This window comes from Micropterus salmoides, unplaced genomic scaffold, assembly GCF_014851395.1.
Source record: "Micropterus salmoides isolate LMB-PRFRI ecotype aquatic unplaced genomic scaffold, ASM1485139v1 Ms_hic_scaffold_2, whole genome shotgun sequence".
NCBI classification, from domain to species: Eukaryota; Metazoa; Chordata; class Actinopteri; order Centrarchiformes; family Centrarchidae; genus Micropterus; species Micropterus salmoides.
In genome coordinates, this window is record NW_024041150.1 from 20,623,943 (window position 1) to 20,650,192 (window position 26,250).

The 26,250-nt window shown below is 40.8% G+C and overlaps 1 protein-coding gene across 6 annotated transcripts in view; it reads left to right on the forward strand.

The window, feature by feature from the left end:
* Window positions 1-388: 388 nt before the first annotated feature.
* Window positions 389-26,250, forward strand: part of pcxb (pyruvate carboxylase b) — a 309,482-nt gene continuing 283,620 nt past the window's right edge. The window contains exons 1-6 of one of the 6 annotated variants that reach the window (XM_038731352.1): window positions 389-425; window positions 17,787-17,924; window positions 20,292-20,385; window positions 20,945-21,035; window positions 22,804-22,969; window positions 23,610-23,755. In XM_038731352.1, coding sequence (XP_038587280.1) covers window positions 17,789-17,924; window positions 20,292-20,385; window positions 20,945-21,035; window positions 22,804-22,969; window positions 23,610-23,755 — 633 coding nt within the window. In that variant the 5' untranslated portion in view covers window positions 389-425; window positions 17,787-17,788. Of the gene's footprint in view, window positions 426-1,633; window positions 2,012-10,107; window positions 10,249-16,012; window positions 16,145-16,179; window positions 16,199-17,786; window positions 17,925-20,291; window positions 20,386-20,944; window positions 21,036-22,803; window positions 22,970-23,609; window positions 23,756-26,250 lie in introns of those variants that run through there. The other 5 variants (XM_038731347.1, XM_038731348.1, XM_038731350.1 and 2 more) reach the window with 5 other exon arrangements.

Below are 26,250 nucleotides of genomic sequence, written 5' to 3' on the forward strand. Positions count from 1 at the left end.
TTGGCAATGCCCCATAGATTCTCTATGGGGTTCAGGTCAGGCGAGTTTGCTGGTCAATCAAGCACAGTAATCCCATGGTCATTGAACCAGGTTTTGGTACTTTTGGCAGTGTGGGCAGGTGCCAAGTCCTGCTGGAAAATAAAGTCAGCATCTCCATAAAGCTCGTCTGCTGAAGGAAGCATAAAGTGCTCTAAATGTCCTGGTAGACGGCTGCGCTGACTCTAGACTTAATAAAGCTCCCCAAACCAACACAGACTGGTGAAACTTCACACTGGACTTCAAGCATCTTGGATTGTGTGCCTCTCCTTTTCTTCCTCCAGACTCTGGGACGTTGGTTTCCAAATGAGATGCAAAATTTGCTCTCATCAGAAAAGAGGACTTTGGACCACTGAGAAACAGACCAGTTCTTGTTTTCTTTAGTCCAGGTAAGACGCTTCAGACGTTGTTTGTTGTTCAAGAGCGGCTTGACAAGAGGAATACGACATTTGAAGCCCATGTCCAGGACCCGTCTGTGTGTGGTGGCTCTTGATGCAGTAACTCCAGCCTCAGTCCACTCCTTGTGAAGCTCCTCCACACATTTGAATGGCCTTTTCCTGACAATCCTCTCCAGGTTACGGTCATCCCTGCTGCTTGTGCACCTTTTTCTTCCACACTTTTCCCTTCCACATAACTTTCTATTAATGTGTCTTTATACAGCACTTTGAGAACATCCAACTTCTTTTGCAATTACCTTTTGAGGCTTTCCCTCCTTGTGGAGGGTGTGAATGATGGTTTTCTGCACAACTGTCAGGTCAGCAGTCTTCCCCATGATTGTGAATTCCACTGAACCAGACTGAGAGACCAATTAAAGGGGAACCCTTTGCAGATGTTTTGGATTCATTAGCTGATTAGACTGTGACACTTTGAGCCTACAATACTGAACCTTTTCACAATATTCAAATTTTCTGAGATTTTGAATTTGGGGTTTTCATAAGCTGTACGCAATAATCATCGAAATTATATCAAATAAAGGCTTGAAATATCTCACTTTGCATGTAATGAGTCTATATAATGTGTTAGTTTCACCTTTTAAGTTGAATTACTGAAATAAATTAACTTTTGCACGATATGGTAATTTTTCGAGTTTCACCTGTACATTATATAATGTATAATGTATGTGTATAAAACACATGATGGCGACAACTAAGGCTGATGCATAAGATGTAGGTGTACTGAAAATGAAAATAAGTTTCAGTAAAATGAAATCATGGGGGAGCGGCTGTCTGTGGAGCCTGTGGTTAGTTATGGTGGGTTTCTGCAGGACGGTCGAGAGGAGGGTGTTCCGGTGGCCCGCTGTGTGTCTCGTGGATTAACTGATTCACTGCTGGGCTGTGAATTGCTCTCTGGATGCATTTCTCTGTGATGATGGTATTTCTCTCCTGGACACAGCCTACTGTCAATACACTGGGTGTTTTTTTGTACAGTCTATGATGTAGAGGTGTCGTTCGTCTCCAGCTCTTTAAACGGTGCCGCTCGCTGCGTGCTCTCATGCCCTTTTCTGTGATTGGCTTAGGGGAGAGGGAGGGGGCGTGTCTGGTTGCATCACGTCAAAAAGAGGGATGAAAGAGAGAGATAGCGAGAGAGCTTAACAGGGAGAAAGAGGCAGGCGCTGTAGCAGACTTCTATATCCGCCAGACGGAGAAGCACGGTGTCAGCTGCTAGCTAAGTTAGCTATAGTAGACAGTTAGCAACTAGCTCCAGAGTCCTAGCACCTTCACTACATAGGAGGGACTGAGCAGGAGTGTGTGTGTGTGTGTATGCATGCATGCATAATATAAACGCCCCCTTTTCCTTCTTCCTCCTCTCCCGAGCAGCAGCAGTGTGCCTGTGATTGTGTGTGTGAGAGGTTAGCAAGCAGAGAAGCGAACGCACACACACAAACGCACTCTTGACAGTCGGTGTCCGGTTACTTGACAGCGGATTGGCATCATTTATTGACACCGACACAGCACCAGCATGTGAGTACTGATGGGTAAGGCGTCTGTGCACGAGTGTGAGGGAGTCCTGTGTGTGGCTGTCATTAGAGTGCATTTGACCTAACGTTAACTTACAATATCCTCTTCTTCCCTAATGTATGAACGTCTAACCTCACTTGCCTGCGTTTTGCTATCAACGTGGTAACAGATATTGCACGTGGTGTCGGTCCAACTGTGTCACAGCTGTGGTTGCTGCAGAAAGACATTTTCAACTTGTGCGTCTCACAGAACCAAACTCTACATGATCACTTTGCTAGCTACACTCAGTAGTTTCTGTCATGGCTGACACTTTTTAGCTGAAAAGTGCACAGGGGAACTTTAACTCCTTCTTGCATTTGTTACCAAAGGTTGATGCCAGAAGTTGTCCCCCTCAAAATAAGCAACTTTTTCAATGAAATTTTATTTATTTATTAGTGTTGGCACCATAGCAGAACATGTGACTGCTTTTGTCTCAGGTTGGCCACTTTGACATCTACAGAATGAATGGATGAGGTAAAATAAAACACTGTTTTTGCGCCTTTGCCAGAGGGAGGTATTTATACAATTGTATTTAAAAGAGAAGGAATCACTGCAGTAGGGACTACATTTCCCCTTGTGCCCATGTATCCAATGGAATAAATGTGATTACAGGTGGTTGAAACTAGTTGATTGCTAACCTGCTTGTTTGTGATGGCCTGACCTTTCTGACCAATTCTGAGGCGTTGCTGAAATTTGGTCTCTGCTCTTTCTCCATTTGATGCCATTCCCGATGTTATTACTTGTTGCAACAATGGCAAGTAATAGGTTGAAAAAGTCCAATGCAACTGGGACACAGGTTTCAGTGCTCCCTTTTTCATGAGCATAACACTCCACCTTGTAAGTCTCATGAGACATTTGTAGTTCTTTTCCTAGCATGTCTTACTTCATCCAGAGTTGCAATTGGACAGGCTGAACTAGTTAAGCTGCTATGATTGCAACAAAGCAATAAGATAATAAGTAAGCATGCTGCAAAGCCCCTTTGATTTATCAGACATCCATGGTACTTTTTATAGGATGACCGTACTTCTGCTGTTGCTACCATCAGTAGTTTATATCTGTGCTGACACTTAGGTTTAGATTATATTTGGTAGGATGCAGGCAGCCCTGGGAGGATATTATATTTCCACGAGCAAGGCTTAAATGATATATTTTTTAAATGGCATGTAGTAAGCAAGATTTTTAAATCTTATTTCCTGAAAGCTTCAAATCCAGTCTGCATGCTTTTTAGTATGTATTGAATTAATAGTCCTGGTTGTTGGAAGTATTCAGGGAACATTATAAGCCCAAGTGTTTTGCATTAGAAGTGGTACAGCGTGTCTCAACATGTGCCACATTTTGCCTCTTATGTCTGTGCTTGAAAAATACATGTGTTTATCTCACTGCGTCTGTGTTTCTAGTTTGGGATGTTGCACATTTTCATTTGCTTTTTAAAGACTGTGTATCATTTATCATGTCAGCGAAACCCTTTTTCATTACATGGTGAGTCAGTGTTGTGTGTTGTTTTTTTTTATTTATTTTTTATTTTTTTAACCATTGTTTTCGCTTATACTAATGGTAACATACCTCGGCCCAAACTAGACACTAGGTGTTTTGAAAATACAGTGAAAGTGAAAAGATGAATGCATTGGCGCAGACTTGCCCTACTCCCTCAGAATTTTTTGCCCCTTAAGTGCTGTTAGCTAAATGGGGTTCTTACCTGTTGTGAGGGAACTGTACCTTCTCCTTTTTGATGCTGCCAGGGCACCGTCTAACTAATAGCTGTGATGAGTCGTGTAGGAGTTAGAGTGGAAGTTAAGAAACATAGACAGGTGTACCACTAGCCAGAATAAACGAGCAATGTCACAGGTTGTGTCAAAACTCTGATTCTGCAAATTATCTTGTGAAGGGGATGACATAAAGACAATTTTTGTAAATTGTGCTGCACCTTTGCTGAAGTGTTCAGTCGCGTTTAGGCGAAGTACAGCAAGTGTGTCTTGAGTTGTTACACCCTGCTATGCTTGTTGGCACAAATAAAATTTCTGACTAATAAAACATCCAATTGAATGTTTGATCAAGCTATTAAACACCCATCATACATCACTTAAGACATTCCTTTCTTCCCCAGCAGGTTTACAATCGACCCCCTTCGTGTTATGTCCCAGAACAGAAAATACATCAGATTAATCAGATTCTACTTCATTGGGCCTCAAAGCACTGATTGATGATATGGTAGTTATGGTTCATGATAGACTGATCCAACTGTGATGAGCAGGCTTGCAGCAGAATCATGAAACCCTGCATGAATATTTAGCTCCAGCAGTGTCTGGAAGCTGCTTCGTCCTTCCTCAAGCTTTGGCGAAGTCAGAGAGGGTCTAGTGAAGAGTATGTCACTCGTGAGCTTTAATGCTCCTCGCCCACATCAGTGTTTGGTAACCAGCTAACTACACAAGATGAGAGAGCGCAAATGTTGTGACAAACAATTTCTTATGCTGGTAGATGAATCCAAAGCCATTTCTTTTTACAGAGAGAATAAGGTTTAGCAGAATTTAGCCTCTAGGCCAATTTGGGTTTTAGGGGACATGCCTCTCTCCCTCTCCTCTGATCAAGAATTTTCTCTTTTGCAATTTTGTTCCTGTTATTGCTGCTCCAGTTAGAAGCAAAGACTTTTCTTTAGAGAGTCTATACTGTAAATAAATCACAATTCTGAGTACACAAAGCTAGAAAGATGTCCATGTCCTTGATCGGTCTGTGATGGACTACATTTAGTTAAGCTATCAAATTAGGGATGAAACGATTACCGGTTTAATGATAAACCATGGTAAAATTCTCTATGGTTATTATTACCGTACACATTTTAATTACCATGATAACCGGGTTTGATTACCGCGGTATTATAGACTCACGGCAATACTGTCCAGCATGCGCTGTATGCAACGTGGGTTTGTTTGGGTAAATGACAACATGGCGGAAGACAGCACTGCAGAGATTTTTCAATCGCTCTGAATTCTGGTCATATTTTAGTTTTTTATGAGAGCGCTGAGGGAAACTTGATTGATGAAAATAACATGGGGAGTGTCGCTTCCCGTCTGAAAAGACCTTAACAGCTCAGTGCCGCCTTGGCTGCACACAACATTGTAGATAAATTCCAATCTGGTTTCCTTCAAAAGCCTTCCACTGAAACAGCTCAGGGTCTCCACTGACATAATGCCTTCTGATGATGTTAGCCCGATTTGCTGTTCTATGAGCTCTGCGACTGTCAGGCTGTGATCAGGGGTAAATCAACGATCGATCGGCGGTTGCCACTCGTTATGTGTGAACTACACAACAATGCATCAAAACGACTGGCAGAGCAGGCAGCTACTTTTTCCCTGCAAAACACTTTTTACTCACCTCCAGCTCTCTGGGTCTGCGTATGCTAATCGATTCTTTCACCCATATTCTTTGTGTTAACAATTGCTATAATAACAGACAACAGCTGTTTCATGTGTAGGTTTGCGTCATTTCCCATTTCACGTGTTTTCTTGACAAAATGTGGTTTGGAGATGGTTTGGAGACCAGCCGTCGGGTGACACAGCCGCTGTCAGCTCACGGTTCACCGATCAGTCACGCAGTGTGAACCCCACAAGACTTCAAGATACCACAAGACAGCAAGTTGTGTAGTGTGAACAACACGGCCATCAGCCAACGACAAAAGTCATGTAGTCTACACAAGCCTTTACTCTCTGAACCCTGTTACGCTGATGATATCCTGCTGATTTTCTGCTATAAGCTGACTGCACTGAACAACTGCGTGACTGCCATTGACTGGATGGCTAACAACTTTTTACAGCTTAACACAGACAAGACTGAGGACCTTTATTGTTGCTTCTCAAACCTGTTGTGTCAAACCCAGAACTAGAGATGACCATTCATGAATTCATTTCATCCTGATTAGGCTACTGTAACTCCATCTTCATTTGCCTCAACAACTTGTCTCTTGACCGTCTACAGTACAAATTGTCCAGAATGCTGCTGCAAGGCTGTTGACCAGGTCTAGCAGGACAAGTCACATCACACCCATCCTGTCATTGTTGCATTGGCTCCCCGTCAGGTTCAGGATTCAGTTTAAAGTGCTCGTTTTTACATATAGAGCCCTGCATGGTCAGGCACCTGGGTACATCTCCAACCTGCTTAACCCCTATATCACAAACCAGGGCTTACTAGCTGTTCCATGTGCTTGACTGAAAACTGAAGGTGACCGTGCATTTGAAGTGGTGGCTCCGACACTTCCCTTAAACTGGTGTTCTTCTGTCTCTGCTTATGGCTTTAAAAACTGTTGAAGACTCTTTTATTGAAGCTGGCCTTTGTCTCACCATTATGATTATTATTTATTACTTATCTTTGCATTGTTGTTGCTTTTGTTTGATTATTGTCTTATTTTATATATATATATGGCTTATTTTACTCTTGTAAGGCATTTTGACTTGTTCTCTAAAAGGTGCTATATTAAATAAACATTACTTACCTACTGTCAAAAAGATAATTTTCCATTGTGCAGCCCAATAAAAATGTGAAAAGGGGCCTAGGATGGCAGCATGCACTGAAAGAATTATTTAAGAATTATGTAAGAAATCTGGTGTTTTTCCAGAATATTATATACTGGTGGGGCAGCAGGAGGCTGGAGCATCTTGTTGACACAGCTGGTAAAGTGGCTGAGTGATGATGAAAGTCAAGACCGAAAGGCAGCAGTTTCATTTTGCTCTAATAGTCCTGTCAGTATATGACAAATTGCACACTGTTATATACTAATACAGCTAGTTTTACATTTGACGTTGCTACGTTCAAATCTAACATCATCTGCTTGGGTTCATCTATATTTAGGACTAGAGTTGAAATGTGTTAAGTCAGGGAATTGTCTAGAATGAATGATGCAACTTAATACAGTATTAATATCTTGCTCAACGGTCCTTTTTGCAGGTGCTGTTAAAGGGTAGAGTTTTTCTTTTTTGTCTTTTCGGCAGAGTTTCCCAGACTGCTTGTGAATTCGAGCCCATCATCTACCTTTCCATTCTAACCTTTATGCCGCCACTACTCACTTTTTAGTCCAGTCACAAGCATTTGTCTTGTCTACACAAACACAGTCAGCCTTGGTAACGTTGTTCTTCCTGTGAGAGTGCGTGTTGCTGTTGATAATTGGGACCTTTTTTTTTATTTATTTATTTTTTTAAAACTCCTCCTTTGCCTTGCTTCTCTGACGCAGCCGATCTTTTGTGTTGCTTTAATGCAACCTTAAATCTTATTCATGCATGCTTTTGAGGACTAACATTTTCTGGCACTATTTTAGTCATCCATTCTACCTATCAGGTCAGGGGCAGGTAAAGACGGAGGAGGAGACTGGTGAGGTGGAAGGAGGGAGGGAGTGTGAATGAATGCACACCCATTTTACATTTTTTGTTGTTCACGTCCCCTCCACATCTAATGTCAAGTGACCTTTTCAAGAATCATTTGCATTCTGAGAGACTTCACTGTCACTTTCATTAAACAATTAATGGTGGGGTAAGCGATTCTAATCCAATACACGTCTTTTTGTAAAATTCGGTAAATATCTCCTCACAGCCCTCTAACTATCTCTTCCGTATGTCTGTTGGTGTTTGTACTCAGCCCTGGCTCTGGAAAACGAACAAAGTGCCACACAATACTATTCCAGCCGGTCCAGCCATGATTTGTGTGTCAGGTAACATTCTTGTGATGTTATCTTTAGCAGCGAGTACTGAGTAACACTTTTTGGAGCCGTTGCACTGGCCATGGGACCACCTAGTCCTCTCTTCATGTTGGCTTCGTAGCAGCAGCTGTAACGACAGTTTGCTAACCCACACCTTAGCTAACGTTAGTTACATTACTTGCTGTGTCGTTGTTCGCTCTGTATGGTGGTACTTTTCATGGTGTAGGATTTCTCCAAAATCATTTACTTCACCTTTTACGGTGTGTGTGTGTGTGTGTGTGTGTGTCAGTGATCTGTTTGAAGATACTGACATTAGAGCTCTGTCATGTTGTCATACTGTGTGTGTGTTTTTTTTTTTTGTTTTTTTTTGTTTTTTTTTGTTTTTTTTTGTACATTAGAAGTACAGTGAAATTCCTGTATGTCTTACCTGAATGTGTTAGTGCATCATGCCATGTCATAGAGGTTTAAGCTCATGTTGCTATGCACCGATCAGCCATAAGTTTATGACCACCTGCCTAATAGTGTGTAGGTCCCCATTTTGCCACCAAAACAGCCCTGACCTGTCGAGGCATGGACTCCACTAGACCTCTGAAGGTGTACTGCAGACAGGGAACACCCCACAAGAACTGCAGTTTTGGAGATGTTCTGACCTAGTCGTCATACTATCACAATTTGGCCCTTGTCAAAGTCGCTCAAATCCTTTATGCTTGCCCATATTTCCTGCTTCTAACACATCAACGTTGAGGACAAAATGTTCGCCTACTGCCTAGTATGTCCCACTCACTGATGGCTGCCATGATAATGATCAGTTCACTTCACCTGTCAGTGGTCATAATGTTATGGCTGATTGGTGTTTATAAGCAAGTATAACTCTCTTTTTTTCTTTTTCTACATTATTAGAGACTCTGAGACACAGACCTTTTCTGGATTCACCAAATTCGCTTATCACTCTCCGACCCACCAGTGGGCTCATGTTACAGACACGCTGTGCTGAAAAGCATTGCTAAAACCCACAGAATTTAATTAACAAATTCAATTCAAGATCCAAGGTTCCCGAAAGTACAACATAAGTCAGGCTGAACCATAGGGAAATGTGTATAAAGTGATTTTAAGAATATGTGCATTTAATGTCATCGACATTCTCAAAGATATCTCTAAAGTATCTTTGGAACTACCACTACTTTGATAAAATATTAAATTATATTAAACTCAACTTCTTCGCAGGCCTGTGATATTGTGAAGCGTGTGCTGTGTCTATAACACACAGTTGAGGCCACCCGGGAACTCCTACTCACCTTTAGTAATAGCAACAGTGTTATCTCATGCTAGTCTTTTAAAGTGAAATCGCATACAGCATGTCGTGTGCTTTCCCCTGTTTGGAGAACTCTGGATGATTACACCTTTTGCTGTAAAGGATGAAAAGGTAGATGCGTATGTGTAACCATGCATATATTTGCCCAATGATCAGCCAATTAGGGCAAAGTTAATGCTGGTTATGTGTGTCTGTGTGTCACAATATCACAGGCTGTGTGCGTCAAAACCCACCAGAACTTTGATCTCGAGGAAGTTAATATATGAACCAGAAATCACCTCTGTTCTCTTAAGCTGGCCCCGACACAGGGGTCATTCTCAGTAGCCTATAACCTTTTACCCAACACGCAGGAGTGTCTAAGGCGTGCGTGCGGCAGTGCATGTTTGACATGATATATCTGTACTGTCAGATACACACTGAAGGCAGAGAGCAGTTTTGGCGATTGAGAAACTTTGCAGTGAGGACAAGCTTGTGTGTTTGTTTCGTGGGAGGCAGACACAAAGATTTAGAGACACGACAACAGAGAGAGAGGGTCATGGAGTACATCTGGCATAAAACATCTACATTCCACTTTGGCTTTCCTGCTGTAATTTAATTCAGTTTTGTGTTGCAGTCGTTCTGAAAATAATGCTAGCATTTAGGAGCGAGGTGGGGAAGAGCCTGTGCAGTAAAGTCTTATCGAACTGTTTGACAGTGCTCTCTGCTTGTAAACAAGAGTAAAAAAAAAAAAAGTGGTTTGTTCCTCACTGATGATTCAGATAACAAATTGACATTTTGATACACTGGAGGCAAACTAGTGCCATTAAATGTGCCTCAACTGCCAAAATATAGTGTCTGATGATGAAGTCTTTCTGTCTTCTTGATGCTTTATCCTCAAAAGTGTTTTGTATTACAGAGTAAAGAAGGGTTCTAAACGTTTGCAACAAAGAGGGGTCTGCAACTGGTTTTGAGATTGAATCTTGTGGAACTAAATGTTGTTGCTGAATAACTTCAGCCAGACTTCTGCCCCCTGGTTAGAATTATGTGTTGCCTGGGAAGCAGAGGGCGCTCCCTTGGGTTATTGCCACATAACTCTCTGAAAAAGAGATTTTAGTAGGCCTATCTCGTGGTACCTTGTGTAGCTGATCAAACGGGCCGGTTTGAAGTGGGAAGGATTGTTCATATCTGAAACAAGACAACCTCCCCATCCTGTGTTAGACTCAGATAAAGGGACCATTGGAAAGGTATGTTAAAAGTACCAAGGAGAACTGCAAAGTAGTTCTAGCTTTCACTTGTGAGAAATGGTATTCTTGCTAGAAATATTCAAGTAGTACTCGTTCAATCAGCTGAGACAGGCTACTAATCTGATCTGTGATAAAACTGATCTTTAAAATTGATGCTTTCCAAACCTATAGTAAATAAACAACTCATAAAATGGGGAAAGTGAAGGATATACATTGAGCACTCCTGACTGTACCAAAACTGAATAGGACCCTGCACGAATAATGACATTCATTCATTAACAAGCTTTTAGAATGTGTCTGGGGTCAGACTTTGGTATGTGTGAATAATTTTGTGCAATGCTGTAACTGAGGGATCACAAGTATTCTGAACCCTGAACTATTCGGACTTAGTTTACATGCCACTAAACTTCTTATCCCAACGTAAGCCTTGTAATCCATCTGAAAGGTTTCTTTTGTTACAGCTGTGTGTTTCAAAAGCAAGCCAAGTTATTTCGATCACTTGGACATTGTATAGTGTGGACTGTATTGTAAGGTGTGTGTGTGTGTGTGTGTGTGTGTGTGTGTGTGTGTTGAGGCGGGCTGTTTGTGTATCAGATGAAGTTTGAACAGAGTGACTGTTTCAGTGTTGACAAACATGAAGGTCAATTATTAACTTTTCAGATTTCTTTTCAGTTAGCGCTGTAAACTGATCAGTCCAATCAGATTGCCTAGACATTGTAGACCCAGACATATTATCAGCAGATATGAGCTATTTGCAGATAAATCGGTATCTTTGTTAATGGCAACCGATAAATGACAAACAGAGACTGAAGACTTCAGTCTAAAAAATAAATCTAGTTATGAGTGGTGTTGTTGTGTAGTTTGTCCACCAGAGGGGACTGAAACTCCCCTGTTGGAGACAGGCAAAAGCAAAGGGTTGGGCCGATAGACGATGCCTTCGACGATGACAGATGGTCGCTGGTTGAGCAGGCATCGTGATTGTAAAACCCTGCCCCCCCGCAAAAGAAATCAAAATTTTTCACATGACGACATATGAAAGCAGGTTTTAATAACCACGAACATTATTATTATAAATTTTAAATATTTTTCGCTCCTTCCTCGGAAATTCTCTTCTCCCCACGTGACCGCTATCCCCCCTGCCCCTGATGACATCGTCCATCCTGATGTCTCAATGTAGACATCACCAAACCCTATTATTTTTAAACCGCATAATGTCATGTTATCTTAGTGAGGTCTTGAGGTCTCATAACAACACATAAGAAATGTTAGGATAATCTTTGTTTATGTAATGTGTTTCTAAAAAGAAGGCGGGGGGGAGAATATCTGTTCGATATATCTGAACATGAGATTTTAAAATCCTCAAATATCAAAATAGGTATTGGTCTTAAAGATCCCATATTGTTCAGGCTCTAATTGATATAAGTTGTATCTGCTCAGCGCTACAAAAAGCTTACTGCATTTGAGGTTGCAGTCTGTGTGTCACTACTATCTTGTGATAATAATTGCGGATATTGTTTTTATTAGTGCATGTTAAAATATACATTCCTGCTTTATCGGTCAGAGCCTCGTGGAAAGCAAGTTAGATTTAATTGCATTTTTCTCTCAAGTAATATCCGATTTTGTTGTGTACTGATCATGTGCTGTAAGAACTCATGACGCTGACGTGGAACGTGACTTAATCTTCAGTATGGGTACTGAACCGTGAGTGGAATTTGGTCTTGTTTTGGACTTCGTTTGTGGACAGTTTGCTAATGATTGTTTTGGCTTCAGAAAAGACAGTGTGATCAAAGTCTTACTGATTCGACATGGAATGAGACTCATTCAAAAGCCAACAGTCTGTTGTGGTGCATCCTGCTGCTCTCCATGTAACCGTGCAGGAGTCACCAACAAATGCTGAATTGTCTCAATGATCACACGTTCATTTTTTATATTTAGCTGTAACATATTGAGTCTGAATTATGTGGCCATGTCCTGATGTGTGTTTCCTGACGTAGCTTAATTCGCCAACCTGCAAGTAATAATTCGTCTCGTTCTTTAATCCAAATACTATCCATCAGGGTCACGGCTCGCTGCTTCCTTAAAGACAACATTTCTAAAGTAATGTGCTCTTCCAATTTCAAGTGGGCTGCAAGTCCAGGCTTCCTCTATAGTGTTTGTTAACCTGTGAGTCAGGCACCAGAATGGACAAATGTTTTCCGCTGTGAGTCCCCACGTGCTAAAACGAGCAGTATGTTTTCATCAGTGTGAAGGCCAAGATAGGAGTGTATTCACCAAATGTGGCTGTGAGAAGTTTCACTGTTCGTCTGCTCTATGAGCATTTTCAGTATGAACTGTAACGGTGAGCAAATGGTGATCATTGTGGGCCATGAACATTTTGTTTTCTCTAGTTGTTAATGTGGGTGTCTAGTATAAAATCTACCAGACATTTTCAAAATGCACACATACAGTGTTATGGCAGCTGTCAGGCCTTTGGGGAGTAGGTTAGCACCTAAAACATGAGGGCCCGCGCATAAAATCATTATTACCTTCTTGTCTTCTTTTCCTTTATTTCTCGGGCTAAATTCTGATAAAGAACAGTTTTATATCTCGGAAAAGGAGATGGACCAGTGATATGACATTGAGGTGTGAAACCAAAATTGTAACCTCTAGTTGTATAGCCACAGCTTGAGTGTCCCCACCATTTGACATTCTTTTCATACCACAATTTATCCTTCAGTTTGCCTCATTGCATTTTGGCAATGCGATTCATGCTGCTGGCGAGCCACTTGCCGTGGCACATTTTATTATTTGCTCTATCTGTCAGTGCAGGGAGATGGGAGGGAGGGAGGGAAGGAAGGAAGGAAGAGAGTAGTGGGCTGCATTGCAAAGTGGTTAATGTATGGTATCAAAATCATTTTTACGGTTTTATTCTGTATGGAGCTGTGACGTCCACTTTTTATTTATCTCTTTATTATTTTATGTTGTTTGAATAATTGCACTGCCCTTGAGAAACGCTCTCATTCTGCCCTGTGCCATAGAGCTACATGGCCAGAATGACAATAATGTCTTAGAATGAGAGAGTGACAGATAGGAGTAGTAGAAGAGGATATGCCGGAGCCCGAGAGGGATGAGATGAGAGATGAATATGGAGAAACAAAAGAGTCTGAAAATGACAACCTCTGTTTTCCCTTTTTTACTTTTCCTCAGAAAAGAGCTAATTATTTATAAATTATTAAGGAAACATTATCACTAGTACATGTGGTCATTTCTGAATATTTCTAAAAATAATTCTAGTTAGGATGTTACAACACTAGTGTAACATCAAAGGTATTAAAGGTAGATGCCAGATGGTTTGTGTCACGCTTCCAGTAGTCCTCGTAGAGAAATGTCTTTGTCCTCAGTTGTTCATTAAGCTGTAGGAACTACATGCTTTCTGATTTTTAGATGCATTTTCAGTCAATTTATACATATACTGTGTATATAATGCCAATTTTACAACTTAACATATGGATGGAGAATCATCACTGTGCACTGTTTCACACTAGGAAGTTTCTTTCTACTGCAGGCCGCAATGTCTAGTAGATGTTTTTAATAACCGGCCACAGCTTAAATTAGCCATCAATGAGCTGCTGCCCGGTAACATTTGTATGTCATTTTCTGTACATATCATTTATAAATCAGTGCGTGCTGGTCATGTGACAACATGGCCATTTTTTTTATTTTTTACAATACCTCACTTTTAATAGACTAATAAAAAAAAAAAAAAAAAAAACTTTTAGACTTCAGACTCTATTGTCCCAAAGGGGAAATTTGGTTTCACTGCACTGTATACATCAGACAAAAACAGCATACAGTAACAACTCATTTTGACAGACAACAGTACTCTCTCAGGCCAGTTCAAGCTACGCCATTTATTTGAGGTGGCTATGCCTGAGGGGATCACATGTTTTGTATTTTTTTTATTTTCTCAAAGTGAGGCCTCCTGCACCCAGAGGGCAGTAAGGTAAGATGGTGATGCAGTGGGTGTGTCCTGTGCTATTGAGGTTGCAATGTGTGAAATGGCCTTAATGTTTAGTTCTGCTAGGTTGGGTGTGGGGAGCCTCTGGGGCTGTAATACAGGTTTCTCAATTCACTTTTTTTTTTTTTTCTGAGAGGAATTGGCAAGTGATACCTGCCCGGCCATCATATCCACACTGCTAATGCAGATTTCAGATCTCTTTTTAAAAAATTTTTTTTTTATCAGACTGCCCTAGTTTATAATAAATACACTTCTCTAGGAAGAAGTTGTAATTCAGCTGTATTGGAGAGGTAAGGTTAATGCAGGACACAGATAATATTTGACCTGTTTTAGCCTGCCTGCCTGGTTCATTTGTTCCTCTCTTGTCCGCTGTTTTCTGGAAACCGTATCTGTTTCATAGTGACGCTGTTGCTTTTGTGTAGATACTGTTACCGCCTGAGCTTCCACCGTCTTCAGACAAACACAAGGCATTCATTGACCGTTAAAAGCATGTATTCATTGGTTCTTGATTCACTTCTTCATAGTTAATTCATCATTCATGTGGTAATTTACCAAGACGATAACAACAGTGGTCCAGAACTAAAAATGTTTTTTACTCTAAGGACTTTTGCAGTCTGTCCATAAAGAACAAGGACATCCATTATAGCAGTGGTATAATGACAATACCTTACATCTCAAGAGCAAAACAATTATATTACAGTGAAGTAATTTGGAAGGTGTACAATAGAGCCCTTTTAGTTATTGACTATTTTCCAAAAAATAAGATTAGATGAAAAGTTTTTCCAGCCTTCTACAGTTGCTGGCCGAGCCTTGTTGTGCAGTAGTATGTTCCAGATTGACAATGTTGGACCCAGAACGATTTCATACATGCATCAGGGGAAAATCAGTGCTCAGTAATTGTTTGAAGCAAATTCAGTATAAAATGGTATTCATGGAGTTTACCCCTGCAATGCAAAGTAACATCAGAGCCATCATTAAGGAGGCAAAAAGCAGGATTAGGAACATAAGCAATATGAAGTATATCCGATAGAGCAGAGTTTACGTGGTACCAAAACTGAGAGGCTGTTAGTTACCTTTGTATGTCACACTGAACACCACTGTTCATTATCTATATAGGACATGTGGTAATTCACATGTAAGTGAAACCCTGCAACCATGTGTAATACACAGGAACTGATTGTGCATAATGAGACTTGGTTCAAAGACATTTTGTGGTGGTTTTTTTTTTTTTTTTTTTTCCCTGTCTGGGTCAGTGTTAATCATGAAAAGTTGAATGTTTGGAGAAGATGCCAGCACACATTGAGTCCTGGTGTGTATAATAAACCAAACCATACGGTTAAATATCAGCTTAGTTTATTATATGCAGCTTTCAGGGGCTTTCCAAGGACGGACGTCTGCTTAGTTGTGGTCTCCCCTGCCTGCATAGTTGTTTTGACCACAGTGTGGCAGCAAAGGACTACTAATGAGCGGTAGCCTTGTAGTCAGAGCAGAAGAAGAAGCGTCCACCCTCGCAGTCTCAGACCATGGATGTATAATAAGACCTGGATAGGACGCCGTTGCTCATGTTCCCGGTGGCCACTCGCGGTATTGCAGCGGGAAAAAAATTTAAATAAAAACATTCCTAATAAAAGCGATTTAAAAAAACCCGTGACGGGAGAAACACCACTGCGCATATTCAGTGGACCGCATACCCCGAAGCCAAACCCGGAACTAGACCCATTTTTGGGCGCATGGTATGGACCAGGCGAGCAATTCCCATTGGACTAAATCGGACTCAGTAGGCGCCATCTGTGGGTCCAGTTAACACATCCGTCGCGCAGGCTCACTATCAAACAGCTCCCTTCAGTAGAGCTGCCAGTCTCCCCACAGTGCAACAGCCTCTTGCATCCAATTGAGGAGGTAGTTATATAAGGTTATATACTACACAGTCTGTGTGTGTCATTGTGGTTGTGGGTAAGTTTGTCTGTGTTCATTTGGTGTAACATTGAGTGTTTAGTTGACTGAAGAAGTTGTCTTTTCTAGTCCTTTTGCTGGACTTTGAAGTATCTTGTTCAGTATTTGACGTTCATTCATAGTCCTCTCACCCTAGTTGCTGTCCCCATGGACAAAATTGGTTTGCAATTTGAAAGATGAATATCAACAAGTTTGTTACTTTCCTACTATTAATTAAAGCTATCAGTAGGGCTAATGGGGTCAGTTCTGGTTCAGTCTTAGTTTGTATGATTGTATGTGATATTTCTGGGGTGGAAAAATATATAATTAGTGCCTTTTTAGTTTTATTGTTGTAATTTGAAAGAACAACACACCAGAAACTGGGTGTCGTTAATCAGACACACCTGAAACTGATTGGCACCCTAAGCAAAGCAGCAGCTGATTGACTTTATATCTGGCACCTTCCTTTTTTGGAAATGAAATAACTTTTTGTAATATGTATTGTGTATGTTTTTTTTTATTTATTTTTTTTTATAGTCAGATATTAGCCTCATTCCAGCCAGACTTTTCTTTTTTACTAATCAATTTTACTAAAATTTCTACTCCCTTCCAATAGACTTGTACAAATCAAACATTAATGACTAACTGATTAAGTGTCCTCAAGCAGTATTAATGTTTTGAATTTACTGACTGAACTTACTGACTCTGTGTAGTGTATTGTATTGAAGACAACTTCACAATAGTAACTGTGGTACTTGGTCCAGCACATTTGTTTGCACATTCATTAAAAAATGTACTGTCTTTTCAGTATCCTACCAAACAATGGTGATGTATACTTAATAGCTTCTGACTCTCATGTGATTGAGTCATATTAATACGGGGGTGTGTGTGTGGATATTAGGGCAAAAATCCTTATAAAAGAGTGACCCCTACAACAGCCATCCTATAAGAAAACTGACATGGTACTCAATTTTTCAACAGTTTTTTTGCAAACTTTCATAGCAACAGATGTCAGGGCCACAGGTCTCAAATTATTCATACATAATACAGCTTTTTTCTTCTTGAGCACTGGAATACATAAAAAGATTCCAGCTAAATATCAGTACAACACCAATTAAAATTCTTTGAGAAAATAGCATAGAGTTGGAAGGTGCACACAACCCTCGGCAACAGCTTAATAGGGCCTGATGCTTTGGTAGATTTAATCTCTCTACGCAGGGCTCACACCTCCTTGTTTAATCCATTTTAAAATCATTATCTGCTTGTAATTTTCCTTAAAGCATCTTTTTATTTATGTATTTATTTTTTTTTTTCACTTGAGAATCTGAACTGAGCAAGGGGTTACTACATAGAGATTGGGAGGAACTATGAGTTGTAGGTTTTGCTGGCTTGATGCTGAAGAGCCAATGTGTATATAATGAGTTAAATTCTGTAGCACACATCATGTAGCAAAAATCATATTTTTTTGTGTGCATCTGTAAAAATTCACCCATTACCTGAACCATGTGTTTCCTTCTCTTGCTTGTATGTCTTGCCTCTTCCCTTCACGTATTGCTGTTAGTGTATTGAGACATTGTATGTTAACATTTTCTTTCTTTTTTGCCCTTAGAAATGTTTAAGTACGCTGTAGTCCGAGGCGGCCTCGGCCTGTTGGCTGTGAGGAGGTCGAGCGTTCTCTCCCGCTTCACCCACTCTTCCCCGCAGAGCGAGTATCGTCCAATCAAGAAAGTCATGGTGGCCAATAGAGGTAAGACACCATCCACGTCCTAACAGTACTAATTCACCACGGAAGAAGACGAGCACTTTAGATGGCACCATGAAATTAAAGATGGTATAATGCTGTTTGACTCATAAAAATTCATAAAGCTGTGACATTTACAATCTTTCTCGAGGCAAAAGACCAGACTCTTAATATTTAATGGCTAACATTTAGTTTGCCTTGGCACATGCTAATATTTAAGCACACATTGTATGTGGGTGGCTGCACAAGCTAGTTTTGTTAAATCCAAAAGCACTGAAATTCTAAAAATACTGAGGTGAAACTGCAACCGGAGTCTACACTGTACACTAGTAAGTTGAACAGTGTATATATTAAACGGTTTGTTAACTTTATTCTGTACATAATGCCACAGATGTTTCTTTTAAATATGAGAAAGCTAGAATAAAATCAGCACGGAGGTCTCTACATAATCCTGGAGTCTAAATGAAACATGTTTTAGCTGGCAGAAAGTTGGGTCTACATTACTGGGACTGAGGTCTGAATTGAAATATAATTATAGAGAAGCCCTAAGCCGTCACCAGTATAGTTGTTAGACGCAGCGTAAACATCACTGATGTGCTGTGGTAATGCATACAATCACTGGACCCCCTCTTGTTAATGCTAATGCTGTCCAAAGAGGCCGTCTGTGTGCAATTAGTGACTCTGACAGGTGACGTACGGGATTTGAGTGACAAATAAATGTATTCATGCATTTTATTCTAAATGCTTTTTAGAGCCTCCCATTGTATTCATCTCTGCGGACACATTTAAAATGCTTGATTTAGTTCAGAGTGTTCATTATTTCTGATTGGTGCGTGGGTTTCCAATATGAGTCCAGTTGTGCACACGTGTTACTCTGTAGGCCTCTTGCTGCACATAAGTCTGCATTGTGCATAAGCATGCATACATTCATGTCTATCCTCCCATAAAGGCTCTCTTTAACTGCTTTTAATCAATCAATTTGATTCAAATGGATTGTGGTCTTCGCCGCACTCTCACACGCAGCAGGGCTTTCCGTCAGTCGCTCTCCTTCGCACCGGCGTGACGTGATATCAACACCACGTTAGATTACATTCATCACACTGGAGTGAACTGGACCGTGCTCTGCTTCAGTGTGTGTGTGTGTGTGTGTGTGTGAGAGAGAGAGAGATGAAGAGGGAGACTAGACCATCATATCAGCCCAGATTCCACTTCACCAAGCACATCACCCCTCTGCCATTGCTGCTCTGCTCTTTCACTAATATTCTCTTTTCCTTTTATGCTCTCCTGTACCCCTCTTACCTCCTCCTCCTCATCTGCTCTCCTCCCTCCCTTAGTACTACCTGTCTCTTTTAACACTTGTCTTATGTGATTTATCCCCCCACCCCCGTTGAGCCACTTGCTGTCTTCCTTTTTCGTCCCACATGACTTTCCTCCTCTTCGCTCCCCTCTTTTCTTTACTTAATTCTTTCCCCCTTCACTGCTTTTCTTGTCTATTTATTTATCATGTTGGTAAACTTGCCAACCTGTGTGTCCTTTGGTACCTTCTTCAGAACCTCCCTCTAGGCCCTCTGTCTTATGTTTATTATTATATTTCTTATACTCTGACCTTTCATTCTCTCGAGTTCTCACTTATAATCCATTACATTTCATCTGTCTGGCACTCATTTCCATCCTTTTTATGTTCCCACTGTTGTCCTCCAGATTTCACTTTCTTTCTTACACTTTTATTTTTGTAACATTTCACAAATGCTTGAATGCTGTGATCCCTTTCAAGTGAGAACACATCTTGCTTTTTTGTTTTTATTTTCAGTGACTAAACTTTTCTCCCCCAAAATGTGTTGCTTGAAAAACAAGTATTTTGCTCTTGTGACAACAAGATAAAAGGCAGGCAGTGTTTATGTTGTCCAAAGCCAAGTTTTTACACTCTGTGTTCTCAAACTTAAGAAAAATACAGCAGACTTGTTGCAGTGTCTGCTTTGTGTTGGTTTTTTTTTTTTTTTTTTTTGGATGGGGAAAAAAACAGATTTGCCTCGTTTTCACATAAAAAAGAATGGCATAAAAAAATGTAATGTTTATTTTATTGTCTTAGCGGAGGCCTATGCTATGGAATGTTGATAAAATTATATAAAGTGTTATGAAAAATACAGATCTACAACCTCTCACTACACACAATCTGCCAAAAATAAAGGCGCATTTAAATAAGAGAATAAGTGAAGGAGAGGATAAGCAGCTAATTAAGAAGGAAGGGTAAGAAAGGAAACTTCTAGGTAAACTGAAGCATAGCAAAACAGACACAAGATGGCTGATAAATTAGTAAAATAACCAGCTCCTTCACCATCCATTCGTCACATACGTCTTCCTCTTTTCTTCCAGGCGAGATCGCTATCCGTGTGTTCAGAGCCTGCACTGAACTGGGGATTCGAACCGTGGCCGTCTACTCTGAGCAAGACACTGGACAAATGCACAGGTACTAAGCTCTACTTCATTTGAGCCGAATGGGTCTACAGATTTAAATAAAGAAAGCATAACTGACTGATGTCTTGGTACACTACCGCGCTGCCACTGCTGGTATCGGCCCCAAATTACAGCTAAGAGCAATTAAAGGAAGCCTGGGAGCATTTTTCTCCCATCCAGTGCTTTGGGCCAGTTCTTTGTTTTGTGGTTGGTATTGAGCAGGGACATAAGTATAATTGTATCGACATTACAAACATTCAGGTAATCGCACTGTTTAGTTCACACGCACAAACATCCTAATGTGCCTCACTGTGAGCTGGTCTATTCCACTCTGAAATTCTGTCTTTCGATGACAAATCTAATGAGATTGTACTTCACGTGGTTTTGCCTATCCTAAAAGCTGATTGGAGGATTAAAGAGGGCTTTATTTGAGTGAATACTGGTGCCTACTCTTTACTGGGCTTGGATATGCTACTATGAAGCCATAATGATGCACTTTTGTGTGTGTTGTATGCTTTTGCTGTCCCTCTATCATCCCACTGATATTAAATCCTTTGCCCTTGTCTTCACAGGCAGAAGGCTGATGAGGCGTACCTGATTGGAAAAGGCCTGCCACCTGTTGCGGCATACCTGCACATTCCTGACATCATCAAAGTAGCCAAGGTAAAGAACATTTACAAGATGGTGGGTATAATAATAATACCTGTTGTTTGCTTTTCCTGTAAATGAGAGCGATTTTTAAACTAAAAGTTTACTGATCATCGTTAATACTATAGTACTCAACCCGTGAAAGTAGTTTTAATGACGCTTGTGGCCGTCGAGGAGCTTTTTAAAGTCCCTAGTGATGTCATTAGGGTTTTCTTTGCTTGAGCTTTGGCGGGTCACATTACTTTTGATCTTCTGGAAAAGCCCTGCTACCTTACTGAAGTTGGAAAGTCTCGTTGCTTGCTGTTTTTGATGCAGCAAAACTTCAATGGCATTCAATCAGGCAGACAAGTGACAGATCCCTTTTTATTTCTTTCTCTTCACCATAAGTCTATTTAGCTTGGTTGGAGGGAAAGAAAAGGAAACAACTTTATGTCCGTCCTCCAATTTCCTTCCCTTCTCTAGTTCCTTTTGCCTATCATTCTCTATCTCTCGTCCTCTTTATCTCTTCCCTCTGCCACTTATCACTGTGTTAGATCAGAACTGTTCAGTGTTGCCTCCTTTCCCTCCCGTTCTCCCGCCATCCATCACTCCAGGACACGGGGCCAGTTGTTCATTATCATTTTTTCTGATCTCTCACGGTTCATAATTTTCTGCGTGGGCATGTGGTCAGCCAGCCAAGTCGGGGAGTCCAACTCATTTCTCAAAATCCTTCTGCCTATCTGGGAGCCTGGCAACCCCATGCCAACGAAGGGGTGGGTGTGTTTTCTCTCCTGCTCTCACTCTTTCACATCCAGTGTATGTTTACCTCTCCTCCACACCGTGTGACCAAAATAACCACCTGTTTCTGTCCTATTACTGTTTGTGTGGCTTAATAGCTATGTTGTATGTGAATATGTGGAATTCTGCGTTCAGCTGTGAAAGTAAAGAGTGTATGATGATGCTTGATGTTTGCATGAATTTGTGTCACCCTGGGTTGTTATGTTAGCCTGTGTGAATCTTCGTCTACTTTCCACGACTCTTTGCATTCGTGTGTGGGCGATTGGGTGTACCTGCTTGTGTGCATGCACGTTTTGTGTGTGGCTCCATGCCTCCTCTGGCCTGCCAGTTACAGCTCCCTTAACAACAGGACAGCCCATAATTATAGTCCGCCTTGTATCCAGGAGCAGATGGCACATACTGATCCAGAGATGGCTCTATCTGTCAAGCTCGGCAGCTACTGTATCTGTCTACTACTGTCTGTGTGTGTGTGTGTGGGCGCGCGCACTCCGAGTACCTTCCCCCTGACCCTCAAATTATGCGTGCCTGTCTACTCACTCAGTATCCTACTGTGGTCCATTGAGTAGATGATGATGATTAAGATAGAATGAGAATAAAATGTTATTAGCTCATAGTCCCTTTGCTGTAAGTGATGCGGAAGTCCTTTTCACTTGCCAGCAGACCGTGTGTGGTAAAGCATGTAGGTTAGAGTGTGAGCTGACTCTTTGTCTCCCTCACCAATAGTTAGCCAAGTGTTAACTGGGGCCCAGCAGTGGCTTCCTATTTAACAGAACTCCTGTTGGTTAGCTGGGCTACATTTCCTTTCTCTGGGCTTCACTGGCAAATATTTTTTTTGGGGGGAGGGTGTGAATAAAAAATGTGTTAGGCAAGTGCTTACTCAATGGTGGACAAATTTCTTTCTCAGTTTTTCACTTTAGTGGGATGTGTTTCACACCAATAGGTACAACGTGCAGAAATAATGAATGGAAATTAAATGTTCTTCATCTATCCCTCTCTGACTTCCTAGGAAAACCATGTGGATGCTATCCACCCAGGCTACGGTTTCCTCTCTGAGCGGTCAGACTTCGCCCAGGCCTGTGCAGATGCAGGGGTGATGTTCATAGGACCATCCCCAGAAACTGTCCGCAAGATGGGAGACAAGGTGGAGGCTCGTTCCCTGGCCATCTCTGCAGGTATGGAAGGTGGTGACTGGAAAAAAATGGGATGAAGGATGTAAGGAGTAGATTCAGAGAATAGAGGAGTCATAATTTGAATACCTGCTATATGTGTGGTATTTTGGTAACATCAATTAATTAGACCAAAGACAAGATGGTTGTTAGTATCTAACACATGCCTGTAATGTTATTGGTGATGGCGTTTCTAAACATGAAAACCATTTTGCTACAAAACCCTGGCGCTTGTTTTCATGATGACTCACCCCCCCCCCCTCCACCTTTCACCCTGGCATTGCTCTGCTAGCTTTGGCTTTTGCTCGCCAAGCCTTCATTTTGTCTTTTACTGTGGGGGATGAACATTTTTAGAACACATTTTTCAGCCACTTACTTGATCCATCTGCCGCTGTAAGAAACTGTGAAACATTAAACTGTTTCTGTGGCGTAACAGTGCCCTCCTCCTATTTCATTTAAAGCAGAGTCCTGCTTTTTCTGTAATACAAAATCCAACCTTGAGACTCAAATGCAGTGTGAAGTTAATCTGCAATCTCTAAATGATTGTACTAATTACTTTTTTGCTATTAAGTACTGCGCTCTGAATCTTTTAAAGTAAAACAAATACTCACTTATGTATCCTTTTACTCATTGCACCACTTTCTAGGTGTACCTGTGGTCCCAGGAACAGATTCCCCCATCACCTGCATGCAGGAGGCGCAGGTGTTCGCCCAAACATATGGCTTCCCCATCATCTTCAAAGCAGCCTATGGAGGAGGTGGTCGCGGCATGAGGGTAGTCAGAGAGTACGAGGTGAGCCACTCTTGGATACGATCACTTCTCTGAATGATGTAATTTAACAGCTCCCTCTAACAACATAAATCTTGTCCAGCAAAGAGAGAACAAACTCAACTTGATGGCAGACTGGCATCATGACAAATTATGGTTTTCATATTCATTAATTTTTTTTGTTTGTGTTGAATCAAGATGAAATTTCCTGGAAATTACAACCTGGTCATTTACCTATCCTACCGCCAATCACGATCTGTTTTTGGTGTGTGTGTGTGCTCTGAAATTGCCTCTGTCACCTAGCGAAGCCTGAGTGATTTGTATGTTAGAGACCGGTTCTCCTGCATCAGCTGAGGACATTTAAGAAAATGTCTTTCAATATTGTAGCTGTGCAGGGCCCACCGCTTTTTAGATTAGATAAACTCATGCATGTCAGATGTTTCCAACATGAGTAATTTTAAAGTGATAAAATACAGGGACATACAAAATGCATAGTTCTACATATAAAAAAAATATCAGGAGGTGGGAAGCCATTGGCAGGAAAAATATTTTTCCTTTTTAAAGGAAATGTCTTCAATAACTTGATGTGCCCTAAAACTAGTCATGTATTTTGCATCGCTTGGCAGAGGTACATCTACCAATCTGTCACCATCTTCCTCCTCTCGGCCATGTAAAGGTGCCATCACCCAGACAGCAATGATGGGCTGTCACTGTAGCTGTGGCAGCGATGACCTCAGAGCGCTTTGATGGAGAGAAGAGTAGTCCAAAACTGAACTTTTTGGTCATGTTACTCTAGTTAGTTATTGGCATGGTTTGGATTCTAGTAAACAATTTTCATGGTAAATGATGCTAATATGAAATTAGACGAATGCTATCTGTTCAAAGTTCCACTTTTCTTTTGTTTTCAGTTTCTGTATCTTTTTTTAGCTTGTTGTAGTCTGTCCATTTTAAGGTTATAAAATGTATGGTTTCTAATAAGTCTCTTAAATGAAAAACAATTTCAAGAATGTCAAAGCCTATGCGATGCGTCACTTGGATTGCATGCTTGCTTTACATTTTCACCATCTAGTCAAACAAGAACCTGAAGGGTAAAGGCACACTCCTCTTTCTAAACTTAAATAATGCAACAATAAATGAACTATGAAGTCTAGAAAACTAAAAACAGACTATATAAGAGGCTATATTATATGTAATGTACAACACATTCATTATTTATTAATCTACAATAATCATAGACTGTAATACTGCTTACAGACAGTTAAATACGCCCTGTCCCTTTAAAATGCGTTCACTAAGCCTTTCTGTATAGACAGTCAGCAGCTTCTCACTCACTGTAAGTGGTGCTTTGGGAAATGATTGTAAAATAAAATAAAATACACAATGGTTGTAGAGTTGTAACCTCCAAGAACAACACTCTTAACCTCAAATGATTATTACTGAAAAATGGGCCAAGCATGTTCAATAATACTGTTTCACTTGCCATGGTTCAAAGGGAGGGTAATTATGTTTTTTTCCCCCCCCTTTTTGTTTTTATTACTAATATTGTATCAGTAATAGTCTAACAAAACCAACAGAATTATTTTAAAACTTTCCTCTGGACATCAACAGAGAAAGGGTTTAATGGCCTTTAGTGGATGGATTTTTATCCAAAATATCTGTGTCAAAGGGAAAATGAACTGCTTAAGGTCCATAGGCACCAGGAGGTGGCAAGCTGTCACCTCTGTTTATTTCAGTGTAAGCCTGGCGGCAGCGTTGCCTTTCATGCCAGCAGTAGTGGGGGCACTGGAGGAGGCTGTGTGGCCGCTGCATATGTGATTGGCCATGTCAAACTTTAGAGGCAGAAATGGGGGAAGGCTGTGCACAAACTTTTTCATCAACCAGCTGCTTATTGTCCGATCAGAGGGCAGAGGTCACTGGTAAATCAAAGCTGCACAGAGCATTGCCACGGCCTTTAGCATTTACGGTTTATTTCTTTGCTCGTGCTTTTAAAAGAACCCCAGCAAAGAATATGTAAGTGACAATAAATAAGGTTATTTAAATCATTACTCTAACGTTTAGCTACCCAAAATAACACCACATTCATTTAAAATAGTTAGATTTATGAAATACACAAAATACACTTGCTCTTTCGTTCTCGCTTTCAAATGTATGCTTTAAATATGTGCAGAATTATTGATTTCCTTTTTACTGTGATATTCACTAAACCTTTGACCCAGAGAAACGCATCACATTTGAAATGACTTCAGTCAATGTCAGCCACAGCGGTTCAGTACTCGCTACTATTAATTTGTTGTTGACATTTCTAGTTATTCATTTGCTTCTCGGGGCCTCAGCAGCTCCAGCTGATATGTGAGGAAATTGTAAAGAGGTTTCTCTGTACCAATGCGTAGGTTGACTTTTTATTCCGTGAAGGCCAGCTCCTGGGTCATTTGTATGCTGAATTAACAGAGTGGGCCTAACTATTCTCAACACATTGTAGGATGAGATGTGTATGTTTACTGATAAGTGAGGCAGAATTA